Below are 13,511 nucleotides of genomic sequence, written 5' to 3'. Positions count from 1 at the left end.
TGACAACAGACAGAATGGGACTGTATTTTAAAGCTAAGACAAGTTTCTGCTCTAAATATGACACTGCCATCGCGGAAGCACAGAATGGCGTCATTTCAACGCATGCCACAAAGCTTGTTCGCATAGCAGTTGTGATCGACCGCTATGATTTTCGAAGACCATTCTGCTCATTCTGCAATCCCGAGGCAATAGAAGTCCAAGTCCATGTTTTCTTTGTCCGTCGGCTTGTTTGTTTGTCCCATCCCATGCCCATAGGTTCATCAAAATAGAACTGAAGTCTGTGAAGTTTGAGGACTCTTTGTTTGAAGACTGTCTCTTTGAGGACATCAAGTCCACTGACACTGTGTTTGAGAACTGCACCATTCGCAACACTGTCTTCACTGATACAGGTAGGTTCAGGTGAAGCACAGTGCTTTGGCTGCTGGGATTACTCGGTGTTATGATTCGAGGTAGGAAGTAAATAGGATATAGGAGTACCGTATTTTCCGCACTATAAGGCACACATAAAATCTGATTTTTTTTTTTTTTTTTAAAGCTGACTATGCGCCTTATAATCCAGTGCGCCTTATATATGGATCAATATTGAATTGCAACGTCTCGCAACTAAAAGAAGCAGCCACCGACTCCATTTTTCACGTAGCAGAAGTGCGCTGTGCATACTGGGAAATATTAAACAACGATTCTCTTTTATTTGTGCGTTTGTATAAAGACCCTGAAATGGCACCTATTAAGAGACACGCTTACAACGCAGAGTTTAAACTCAAGGCGATCAGTCACGCAGTAGAACACGGAAATAGAGCAGCAGCGAGAGAGTTCAACATTAATGAATCGATGGTGCGGAAGTGGAGGAAGCATGAGGATAAGCTGCGCCAAGTAAGGAAGACTAAACAGTTTCCGTGGCAATAAAGCGAGATGGCCACAGTTAGAGGACACACTTGAACAGTGGGTTGTTGAACAAAGAGCAGCAAGTAGAAGTGTCAGTACAATAACTATTCGAATGAAGGCAACAGCGCTGGCACGGGAACTTACGTTTTACATTTTAGTTATTATGTTATTGCTTTATTGTTATTGTTTTGCACTTGTTGTTTTTGCACATTATGAGTGTCACTATATTGCGATTGCACTAACGTTTAATTTACCATGACAGTATCTGACAGTTTTCTGCGTGTTGACTAAATGGAGGAAAAGTAAAATGTTATGCCTTGCTGTTGTTCAAAGGTGTTAAAGATGTGTCACGAAAATGCTTTACCTCAGAGAAAATAATAAAACAGCTGGTTATTCATTTTGGGAGTGACTGGAGTTGAGGAAAGCTTGTTTGTTATCTATTAATAAAGTTTGACTGACCTATCTGACGGTTTTGTTGACATTCCCTTTAGCGCGGCACCATCTAACAGTTGCATAACGTAACTACATCTACTGTAGCCAAGTCAAGTCAAGTCACATTTATTTATATAGCCCTTAATCACAAAAATGTCTCAAAGGACTGCACAGGATTACAATTACAAAATTGCACAATTACCTGATCTTAAACGAGCATGCACTCATAGCGCCTTATAATGCGGTGCGCCTTATGTATGGAAAAAGTTTTAAAATATATCATTCATTGAAGGTGCGCCTTATAACACCGTGCGCCTTATAGTGCGGAAAATACGGTACTTCGGAGGTTTCCATTTTCTGGACTCCATACAGTAATCCCTCGCTGTTTTGCGATTTACTTTTCGATACTTCATGAATTTTCATCGTACATTGCGTTCTGCAATCTGATTGGCTAAACAGTTGCCCCGCCCCTTTTCTGCCTCTGTCTGCCATGCGTCAGTAACGTTGCAGTCTGAGATGGAAATCTTTTTAAATTTCGAGTTTCACCAAAAGTCAAGAGGCAGAGGAAGAAGTTTTTTAATTCCAGGAAAATTGGGCTTCTCCACATGCTAAAGGAAGGAAAAAGCATTTTTTCGAAACCATTTTGTTTTCCCAATAACGTCCACATGATGTTGTCAAAATATTATCCGAGGTAAAGTGAATAGTTTGAAAATGTTCAGAATAAATATTGAATTCATTTTTATAGCACCCTGCTAAACAAAACTGGCAAAAATGAAAAGATAATATTATCCCACTGATAACAGTATATAATTTATTTTTGGGGGCCAAATTAAGTTTTTTTTCCAAAATGAAGTTCCCATAGAAAGCTGCTTTATCTTCTATAGGCTGCCCAGTCGGTCAAAGAATTATATTCTGGATAATCATCAAGCGTGCGATATAGTAGAAAGATTATTTTTACAATTATAATTTGACAATACAATAACGATTTTAAAATATAGCACTTTCATCAAAATATGAACTGAAGTAAACTGGATTGTGTCCTGAATTAATACAGTCAGACAATAGATCAAGCAAGATTTTTTTGAAAATTATAATTTGACTGTGCAGAGGTTATTGGTTTTAAAACCACCTTTATAAGTACTTTTATTTTTTTGAACAAATGATTGAGCCTGCCAAATGGATTTGTTTTCTGGTTGAAATGTATAATAGAATATTTAATAAACAAAAAATAAAGGTTTGTACTTCACGGGGTTTGACTACCGCAAGATGAGGAATTACTTTATTCAAATTTGTAGATTATAATCTGCTATTGAACTACTTAAAGGCTATACAAATAAAAATGACTTGGTTATTTTAAGAACCCTTTCATCATTGGTTGAACTGTAACAAGTATGTTGGTACAATTAGCATGTTAACTACTAGAAAGGACTCGAAGACCACTCTATATGTTTCTCAAATGCAGAACAGTTACTGTATGAGGTATATTTTTAATTGTTACCATGCACTTCCTAGTTTATCCACCGTATATTTTAGCATATAAGGCGCACTGGGTTATTCGGCACACAGCTCTTTGAGACTCCTTGTTATTAAGGGCTATACAAAACGTGACTTGACTTGACACCAGTGTTCCCTCTAAGCTGCGCGCGTGCGCAATTGCGCACTGCTCGCACATTCTCAGCGTACAAGAAAATCTAGCCGGTGCACAAAAATGAGGGCTCAAAATTACTAATTAAGAAGTGACTCAAGTCAAAGTTACAGTGCATGAAGGTAAAAATACACGGGCTCCCCTGACGTTGTGTCCTTAATGCGGTATTTTGAAGTCGAGTCAAAGGAGAACGAAGTTGAGTTAAGTTAGTAAGGGGACCGGCTTCTTCGGCTCAGCTCACTAAAAGGAACCGGCTCTTTCGGGTCCTAAACGGCTCTTCGGGTTGTTTTTGCTTCTTTAATCCCGACATGATCAAATACTATGTAAAATTATGCACAAAATGACTTAAAGGAAGGGGGGAATAGAACAAAAAAGAAAAAAATACCAAAATGAATAAGTAACAAAAAAAAAGAATCAAAAGGAAGAGAAAAAAGAAGGAAAAAATTTAGAAAAAAAGCCAGAAAAAAATAAAAGAAAGAAATGTAGGAAAAGGGTAAATAGAGAACAAAAAGAAAAAAGTAACAGCTCGGAAAAAATAAACACAATGGGATTTTTTTTTAAAGGAATTTTTAAAAAAGTAGAAAAAAAACACGGAAAAAAAGAAGAAAAAGTTTGTGTTGCATTCAAATAATTTCCAATGATATCAAGTGAATCGTGTTGCCAACATTGTACTTCCTCTAAAAAAATGTGATTAAGTACAGTTCTGTATCTTACAACCGACTAACTAAGCCCCCAAAAATGTTAATATTATGCGACAAAATATATCAGGAAATAAAAAGAAATGGATATCGTGTGAAAGAATTGTAAGAACAAACGACGTTGGTAGGCCGTACAACCTTTGCAATAGTACGTGAGTCAATTCATTCAAAAGACAAAAATTATTTTGCATTGCCGGAAACAAAATGTAACTTGATGTCAAGTTTTGGACATGTTTGATAATGAATTATCTTGCCACACTTGGGATTGCTGTTGCTCACTGTTGTTTCAAGCGTTGCTCACCGACTTTGTGTGAACGCTCAGACCCGTGGAAAATTAGAGGGAAGATTGCTTGACACATTAGCAACTTGATCTTTTTTGGATAAAGTTTTTTACAGAACTAAACAAAGTTATAATCATCAGATGTGACAACACACAGAGGTACAAGACTTCATCTGTATTCTCTTTGCAATACTCTGTAGATCTGAAGCACAAGTTCATAGACTGTAAAATGGAAAACAACACCTTTGAGCTCGACAAACATGGCTGCCACCTGGACTCCGGTGAAGAAAATGATGTCCTCATATATCTGGTCAGCTTCCTCGGTAGCCTGGCTGTGTTGCCTGGAAACATTATCTCTGCCCTTTTCATGCAGAAGATAGGCAGAGTCAAGATTATAGGTAATGAGGACTCCTGTGTGTCTGGCTTTTATACTGTACTCATATACGTTTTGTTAGATTTCACAAATTGTTAAGGAAATTAATTTATAGAATGGATTATTTTTCATTGTCTTTTTCTTCTTTGTATTATTATCTTTTGTTTTTCTAGGTTATGAAATGAAATGAACTGCATTTATATAGCGCTTTTCATGTCAATGACTTCCCAAAGCGCTTTACAATGTGCTCCACATTTCCCAATAGCGGCCTTTCAGCCATGTAAGGCGCTAACCTGCTTATTGGGGGTATTAGGGGTTCAGTGTCTTACCCAAGGACACTTCGACATGTAACACGGACGAGCCGGGATTCGAACTGGGATCCCTTGATCCCAAGACGAGCGCTCTGCCTCCTGAGCTACTGCCGCCCCAACTATTAAATGATCCCACTAGACTGTATTTCTAAAGCTTTACATTGTTAGTCATGTTGGGATTCGAGAGAGTAATTAGCAGTGATGGACGCGCTACTGAACAATAGTAATTAGTTACACTAACTAGTTACTGCATTTAAAAAGGTATTAAGTTTATAGTTGCATACCTGTCAACATCCACGGCTCCATGCCCGTACAAACTGTCGTATTTTCCCGTACAAAATACAAAATAATTGTACACCATACTTTGTTTTTCGGAATGATGCATGATGGGAAATCCCCAGGCGGCAGACGCATGCGCACAGTAGCATCAAACCGCTCGCTTCGTTTGCAACAAAAAAACGATACCGAGATAGAGGCTTCCGTGGCGAACTCGTTAGACTTGATCGATTTGCCGTTTCGTGATAGTCGGTGTTTACCGGATGCTACCCATAATTGACAAATTTGCGTTTTTCCGCACAGATTTTCTTGTCCGTCGTACACGTCTTAAAATGCATAATAAACGTACTTTGTATGGCAAAAACGTACAGGTTGACAGGTATGTAGTTTAGATGCAAGTATATAATGTAGGGAGAATATCTCCATGACAAGAAAATTAGCGTCCTCATTCTCGCTACTATTACTGTATTCAGTTGTACATTGTGAGTAAACTTGTCCACCCTCCAATTGTCGTAACAGGAATGAGGTTTGTATGTGACCATTGTGAGCGATGCAGGAGTGTCGAGCGCTCAGAGGACGTTGTAATGCATGATCGTAGAATAACGCAGTAAAGCAAAATGCAGTAACGACAGTAGCGTTCCGAAATCTTATTAATGCGTTAAAAGTACTTGTTACCGCGAAAAGTAAACGCATTCCTTGAACACGATCCTTTGTAAAGTGTTAGTCCCAACACTGGAAATTGGTGTTTAAGCAGGGCTCAATATGTTCACCAGTGGATCATTGTGATTTTCTGGTCATTTTTTAAATGTAAACAATGGAAAACATCTTTTTTGTATTTCTGGTAAAAGATCTGTTTTCTGACTAGCATAAGAAATCATTAACATGATCAATGCCTTTACACACAATTACCTGTATGTATGAACTCACTCATTGCCAGTTTTCAAGGACAATGTTTTGTGCTTGACGGGGCCGGTTTTGGCCCCACACCCAATGTTAGTTGGTAGTACCGGTAACTTTATTTTAGAAGTAACTCAAATAACCACAGATTAACCATCTGCGTCATTAAGGCACTGCTGAGGAGGAAACTCTGAACAGGTTTCTCCACTCTTGACAGTTCCTAAAAGTGTTGTCATCCTCTGAAAGTAGTTATCTAGTTACAATTTACTCTATATAATCACAGCCAACCTTTTAAAGCAGCTTTAGAATAGCAACATAATAAAATACATTGATGAAAATGTGTAAATCATCCTGTGAAAGCAATGAATCCTTCATATGTGTCAGTTGGTGCGGCAAACAGACACTTAGCCGAGTCGCACCATGTCCATTTTGTCTCTGGGCACCAAACAACTCGGAGATCTCCTTCACCATTTTTGAGTACTTTTAAGGATGTGAGATTCTTTTTTTTGTCAAGGCATGGTGAATTGCAAAAAAAAATAGAAATAAAAATAGAGTTACGTTTGCCCTATTGATGTTCGCTTAGTTTGTTGTTTCTGTGTAAGCAATGTCCCCTTCCCCATGTGCTGCTCACCTTTGGGACACAACCAAATATGTGCAAATGAGCTGACCTCCTGATTTGATTATCTTATTGTATAGATGTAAATTTGGCTTGGGTGCAAGTATATACGGCAAGGGGAATAGCTCCATGAAGGAAAATTCAGCCCCCTCATATGCTATGCTTGAGGCAGTGCCACCATGACTGTAAAGTGGAACTTCGGTTCTCGACCATAATCCGTTCCAGAACCCTGTTCGAAAACCAATTTGTTCGATCACCGAAATCATTTTTCCCATTAAAAATAATGTAAATCTTTTTAATCCGTTCCAACACCCTAAATGTTTACCTTGAATGTTCAACGTAAACATAAAGCTAACCCAGGCTAATCGTACGTCCGCGTTATCGTAATCTTCCGTACGAAAGATTACGCTAACATGAACGTGTAAAAATAAAAAAATCAGGTCGTTTACAAGTCATTTAGCACCCGGGTCTCTACAACAAGTGGTGAGAGGTTCATTGGAAAGGGGGCTCCGTTCCAACACCCTGAAAGTTGGGCTCCGTTCCAACACCCTGAATGTATACCTTGAATGTTTAACGTAAACATGAAGCTAACCCAGGCTAATCGTACGTTCGTGTTATCGAAATCTTCCGTATGAAAGATTACGCTAATATGAACGTGTAAAAATAAAAGAAAGGATAAAGAAAAGAATTATGAATAGGATTTCTTATCTTTGTGGTGGTCAGCAGAAGGCGCAGGTGGACAGTGGGGTATTCCCTAGCAAGATCAGACACTCGGACACCTCCTTCATATTTTGCTATTATTTCTTTCTTAAATGCAATAGTTGTAAGCACTACTTTTCTTTTTTCATCTGTAGAAACTGCTTGCACTGACTTTCTTCGGAGGCATAATTAGGGGCTAAAACACTTCATACACCTATATTAAAAGCGAAAGCAAAACGAAACACGTCCGCACGCGATAACAGTTGGTCACGAAAAGAGCGACCTACACCCGTACGCCGCTCAGCATCGCACCATAGCGTACGCACTCACGCATTACCGGTGGTCGAACTCCGATTTTTTGACCAAACAGCGAAGCAAGAATTTCTCGAAATTTTTGGTCGGACTCCGATTTGTTCGAACTGAGAGGCGTTCGAAAAACGAGGTTCCACTGTATTCAGTTATACTTTGTAGTTCAATATAAACAAGCTCACCCTTCACATAATGTTGCTGGCAGATCGAAGTTGTGTGTTACAAAATATTATGAAAAAATACTGTACCCTACTTTATGTAACAAAATAATTGGATTTTAGAAACACTAGTAGTCCCACAGTCCCGCGAACAGTGTTCGTCCCAACATAGTAATAACCGATACGATTGCGTACAGTGGAACCTCGGTTCTCGACCATAATCCGTTCCATTTCTTTGTACGAAAACCAAATTGTACGATCACCGAAGTCGTTTTTTCCCCATTAAAAGTAATATAAAATTGTTTTAATCCGTTCCAACGCCCTAAATGTTTACCACGAAAGTAAACATGAAGCTAGCCCAGGCTAATCGTACATTCGCGTTATCGTAATCTTCTGTACGAAAGATTACGCTAACATGAACGTGTAAAAATAAAAAAATCAGGTCGTTTACACGTCATTTAGCACCCGGGTCTCCACAACAAGTGGTGAGCGGTTAAAGGATAAAGAAAATAATTATGAGTAGGATTTCTTACCTTGGCGGCTGTCTGCAGAAGCCATGCTGTATTCCTGAAAGAAGGGAAACTCGCACACCTTCTTCATATTTCGCTATTAATTATTTCTTAAATGCAATAGTTGTGCGCACTACTCCTCTTTTTTCACCTGTAGCAACTTTGCTGCTTGCACCAACCTTCTTCCGAGGCATAATTAGGAGTTAAAACACTCCCTTCACCGCTTTTGAAAAACGAAAGCAGAGAAGGAGTGCGCATTGCCGTGACAACAGTTCTTCACAAGGGGTGGGGGCAATCTACACTAGTACGCTGCTCAGCATCGCCCCTAGCGTACCGGCGTTCGAACTCGAACGAAAAGCGAAGCAAGAATTTCTCGAAATTTTGGGTCGAGAACTGATTTGTTCGAACTGAGAGGCGTTCGAAAACTGAGGTTCCACTGTACATGAATATCTTACCAATAAGCTCTTTGCATCAATCAGCAAAAAATAAATACAGCGGCTATAAGTTTCAAAACAGTTTATGATCCATAGTCTAAAACCTGATTTGCTGGAATATAAGCTGGCTGTGACACACCCTCAGTAGCGCAGTCGATCACCCTCATCGCAGACCCATCGCATTACACTTGTTTGCAAAATGAATAATATGGATTTGAACCAGATTAGTGTCGGACACAGAAATAGTACAGTTAGTGCTTAAGAAAAAATGGATTGCCCAATGGACAGTTAACTCTACAAAAGTAGCATTATGATGTTTCGATCTCCACAGGTGGCTCGATGTTGATTTCAGCAGGCTGCACCTTCTTCCTGTTTTTGAGCTTCAGCCAGTCTGCAATCATTGCCCTCCAATGTCTCTTCTGTGGCGTCAGTGTGGCTGCATGGAACGGCATTCAAGTGGTGACAGTTGAGTTGTACCCGGCCTCAAAAAGGTACTTGTTTTTTTCACAACCTCATTATTTAATTTCTGATACATGGAGCTTTGTAATGGTGGATTTCAGCTTTAGATATATAGCACACTGCCTCACAGGCACGGTTCTATAAATTTAATTCCTGCTACCATCTTCCATGTCAGATGTTTGCATGTTCTCTCGTGCACGAGTGGGTTTTTCTTTCACTTCCCAAAAACATATAAGGCAGGTTGATTGGCGATTCTGAATTCTCCTTAGGATTGAGTACCTGCGATTGGCTGGCAACCAGTCCAGGGTGTCCCATGCCAACTGCGCAGTCAGCTGGGATAGGCTCCAGCATCCTCTGACAGTTGTGAGGATAAAAGGTTCGAAAATAAATCTTTGAATCAACATACCGTAAATTCCGGACTATAGAGCGCACCTGATTATAGGCCGCACCCACCACATTTTAAGAGGAAAACCGATTTTGTACATACACAAGCCGCACCTGTATATAAGCCGCATGTGCCCACATTAAAAAATTGTGACACAAACACAAAATTGATCTTAATCCCGCGGTTGAAACTAAATGCCCTTCATTGAAGTACACAGTCCAAAAATCACAGCCGGCAAAATGAACGGAAAATGATACCGGTACTTAAGGTTTGATGCAAACCTGCAGAGTCCGGGTACCCGTTCAAAGTAATCCAAGGAAAAAAAGTCTATATTTCCAAAGGTAAGGGTGGGAAAAATATATATCCACTATTTTCCGCCGCGACCGGTCTCACTCACCTTTACCCCACAGCCCGCGTTTGCTCCGCCCCTCTTTTTTAATTCGCAAAACATATCAGAATAAGTGTCTCAAATAAATACATTACAAAAATATACAGTTGCAAATACATATTATACATGGGTTACACATATTTACAAAGAAAGACGGCACACTGAGAGAGTTTTCAAAGCTTCAATAATAATAATATAACTTTCATCTGGGCAGTTCATGGTAGCAACACGCTAGCAACACGCTCGCAACACAGTAAACGGGTCTGTTAAAAAAACATACCGTACTTGTAAAAATCACGGTAAACCGTCCTCATCTTCCTCCTTAAAACTGAAGCCATCAAAGTCGTCTTCCTCAGTGTCGGAAAGAAACACAGCCGGACTCGCACTCTCATTGTCGCTGGAACTTTCATCCACTCCTGATTCTGTGCACGCAGCAGACCGGCTTTTCGGAACCTGTTGTTTATGGTGGATTTTTTTATGCTGCCCCACGCTGTCAGGATCCACTGGCAGACTTGCGAAAAAGTTGCCTTTCGCATGCGGCCAGTTTTAGTGAAGTTGCAGTCTTCCTCGGTGTTAGGTTTAAGTCCCCAACATTTATGATAAAACGCTCTGAAAATGAAGACATAGAGAATCGGTCATAGAGAATTGGTTATTTTATTACTCATTATAATGAGAGCGGCGGAGACCGGGCTGTTACAAATCTCCTCGCTCACTCACTCACTCTGAAGAAATCTCCGATCCCTCCCTTCTTAAGTTTCGCACTGTTGCTACGCGGAGTTAATTAATCTTCTTTCGCACGGCCTGCTTTCCACCCGATGATGACAGGTGGCCTCTGTCCTCCTTTCTTCTTAAAAAACAACTTGAGTTATTGCATATTCCAGGTCAGGGTGCACCCACAATGTGAGACAGACTCATGGCGTTGAAGAACAGCTTACGGCTGAAAACTCTACAAAAAGGGCTGAGAACACTTATAACATATTAATGTCAACTGTAGGATAAATATATGTATATAATTCCAACACTCGGCGCATATATTCCACCGGTCTAAATCTTACCTTTTGTACTCAAGCGCCGCTTGCTGTTAGAAAAATTACATAAATTGGCCGCATCACTGAATAAGCCACAGGGTTGAAAGTTTGGGGAAAAGGTAGCGGCTTATAGTCCGGAATTTACGGTAAAATGATAGATTTTTGTTTGCAATGAAAGGAAAAAAAAAGAAAAAATAGGGTTTGGAGTGGATAGAGAGGGATCAGATATGGGAAAAAGGAGTATAAACGGTCCCCACCGGCACTAGTTCCATGGCCTGGTCCGATTTGAGCCTAATAATGTACAGCAGGGGTCGGGAACCTTTTTGACTCAAAGAGCCATAAAAGCAAAATATATTAATTTTATTTTGGGAAAGAGCCACACCATATATTATGAGACAAATTTACTAAATTGCTAAACCCGCGCCCCAGACAAAAGCTTAGTCTGCAGCACATATATTTTTGATGATTTGATAAAAATTATGAAAAGAGAATAATGCCAGAGCGCGTGTCCCAAAATCAACAAACATACCACTTTAAACTTGTGTCTTTCTTGCAATTACTCAAGATCGGTTAAACTCATTTTGACCCTTTTTTTTCCACACATATTGGTTTCAAAACCAGATGTAAGCAGTTATTTTGTAAAAACGTCACAACATTCTGCAAACAGGGAGCCTGATGTGCTTATCTATGGCGCAGACGGCGTAGGGCGAGAGATGGGAGGGAGTGCTTGCACTTTTTGCATAGCTCCACCCATCCCTCCCACTCACCCAATCAAATAACTTTAAGTTCTCTTCCAGTGTTTTGGCGTATTTACAGTGTATTCTGTGGATTCATCATAAAATATCTGAACACTGAAGACAGATAATATAGTGAGGTTTTATATAACGGATTCTTTAGCGATGTACAGCCAGAACGAGTTTTTTTTTTTTTTTTTTTTTTCGTGCAACACCTTGACTGTAAATTGTAGTGAAAAACGTGCCCTATATATACTGCCAAGCACGACATTGGTGTCAGCTTTGGTTTGGCTTTGTGAGTCTTTGAACAGGATTAATAGCTTACGTTTTGGACGAGATGTAGAAATTTGCATGCAATCAAATTTGTCTCTGAGCCACAGGTACTCATAGAAAGAGCCATATATGGCTCGCGAGCCATAAGTTCCCGACCCCTGATGTACAGCCACCCTTTGAGATTCTGGCTGTGATTGTGGATGTGAAAATGACTGTGGTTTTTATTCATAAGTCAAGCCATGTTTAGAACAAATCTTTTCAATGAACGAAAGCAAAACAATGAAAAAAAAATTATATTTCCATATTTGTGCTGCAGGGCAACAGCCTTCGGTGTCCTGAACGCTCTATGTAAGCTGGCAGCGGTTCTCGGCAGCTCGATCTTTGCCAGTTTTGTTGGCATCACCAAAGCGATCCCCATTCTGCTGTCATTCGCTGCGCTGGTCTGCGGCGGCATGGTTGCCCTGAGATTGCCTGACACGCGTGAGAAAATTCTCCAGTGAGGTTATGTGAGATTGAGGAATGAAAAGGAGCATTAGAGGCTGTTTTTCAGTTTGCTTGATGTTGAAGTCTCGGCACCAACGATGGACTTTTACTGCACTTTCGTTTCCAAAGCGAGGATTGAAAAACAAATGCTTTTCAGATCATGAAAAGATAATCAACTGTTTATGTGGACGATGTGTGTATTGAGAGGATGATCAGGTAGTCTGTGATGATAGATTTAGTATTGTTTAGATCAGGGGTTGGGAACCTTTTTGACTTAAATAGAAAAATATTAAGTTTTGTTATTTTCAGTGAGAGCCGAATCATAAATGTGAAGACCAAATTAAACAACGGCATCAATCTCATCTCCAGACAAAAGGTATTTCTTTTTACTGTGTGACATTTGATGATTTCTCAAAATTTAAATAATAATAATGCCAGAGCCTGTGTGCCATATGAACAAAATGTGTCTCCATCCCGCAGTTAAGATCATTGATGTTCATTTTTTGGTTTCTAAACAAGGTGCGAGCAAAGTTCTTTCAAAAAATGTCACCAAATACTCCAAACGAAAAAGATACGGGTTTACCATCAGCTGTGTGACCCGGTCACAGTTGTGACCTTGAGGATGCAGTGGCACTCCTCTCGGTTTTATGGATGCAAACCTTTGAAATCTACAAACATTCGTTTTAAAAGTCCTCTTACTCATTGATGATCATTTTTTCCATAACTTGTGAAAATATTGAGGCAACGGTAGAAGGCGGACGTCAGACTCAAATTTGTATTTTGGCGCATTTCATTGGCTAAGAGACAGGAAAAACATTGAAAAGTGTGACTCCATATCTTTATTTCTGCAATCAATGAAAGCATCAGGACAGTAATATGGACGCACACGAAGGCCCTCAAGGATGACGGAGCAAACGTTTTTGTCAAATTTCATGTAAATGTGTTTATTGCAAGTGGTTCTGTGACAAAACAGGTTGTATAAGTGACTAACTGCATGTCTGTCGATATTTCCGTTTTTTATTTGTGTGTGTTTCTACGTCTGTCAAGTAATGCACCTTTAAAAATGTTCTCACCTGGTCTGTGCTTTTTTTTTAAAAGTCAAAATCAGGAATCTTCCTGCATATAGTTCATATTTCACTGTGTCAATTAAAGTGAACACTTACATGTGGTGAAACTAGGATTTGCTGTTACTTCGTTGAAGTTCTTAGAGTGCAGTTATCACTCCACTGATGGCACATG

The 13,511-nt window shown here is 39.6% G+C and overlaps 1 protein-coding gene across 1 annotated transcript in view; it reads left to right on the top strand.

Moving 5' to 3' along the window:
* LOC148362359 (synaptic vesicle glycoprotein 2B-like) overlaps positions 1–13,446 on the top strand; it is an 85,997-nt gene extending 72,551 nt beyond the window's left edge. Inside the window, exons 12-15 of the mRNA XM_088339778.1 lie at positions 256–389; positions 4,141–4,338; positions 8,854–9,013; positions 12,106–13,446. Coding sequence (XP_088195904.1) covers positions 256–389; positions 4,141–4,338; positions 8,854–9,013; positions 12,106–12,289 — 676 coding nt within the window. The 3' untranslated portion in view covers positions 12,290–13,446. The remainder of the gene's footprint in view (positions 1–255; positions 390–4,140; positions 4,339–8,853; positions 9,014–12,105) is intronic.
* Positions 13,447–13,511: the final 65 nt, after the last annotated feature.

The sequence above is a fragment of the Urocampus carinirostris genome, chromosome 7 (assembly GCF_059441175.1).
Source record: "Urocampus carinirostris isolate Australia breed hairy pipefish chromosome 7, RoL_Ucar_1.0, whole genome shotgun sequence".
Classification (NCBI taxonomy): Eukaryota; Metazoa; Chordata; class Actinopteri; order Syngnathiformes; family Syngnathidae; genus Urocampus; species Urocampus carinirostris.
The sequence above is the reverse complement of the archived record's forward strand: the minus strand, read 5'-3'. Positions and strand labels throughout refer to the sequence as shown.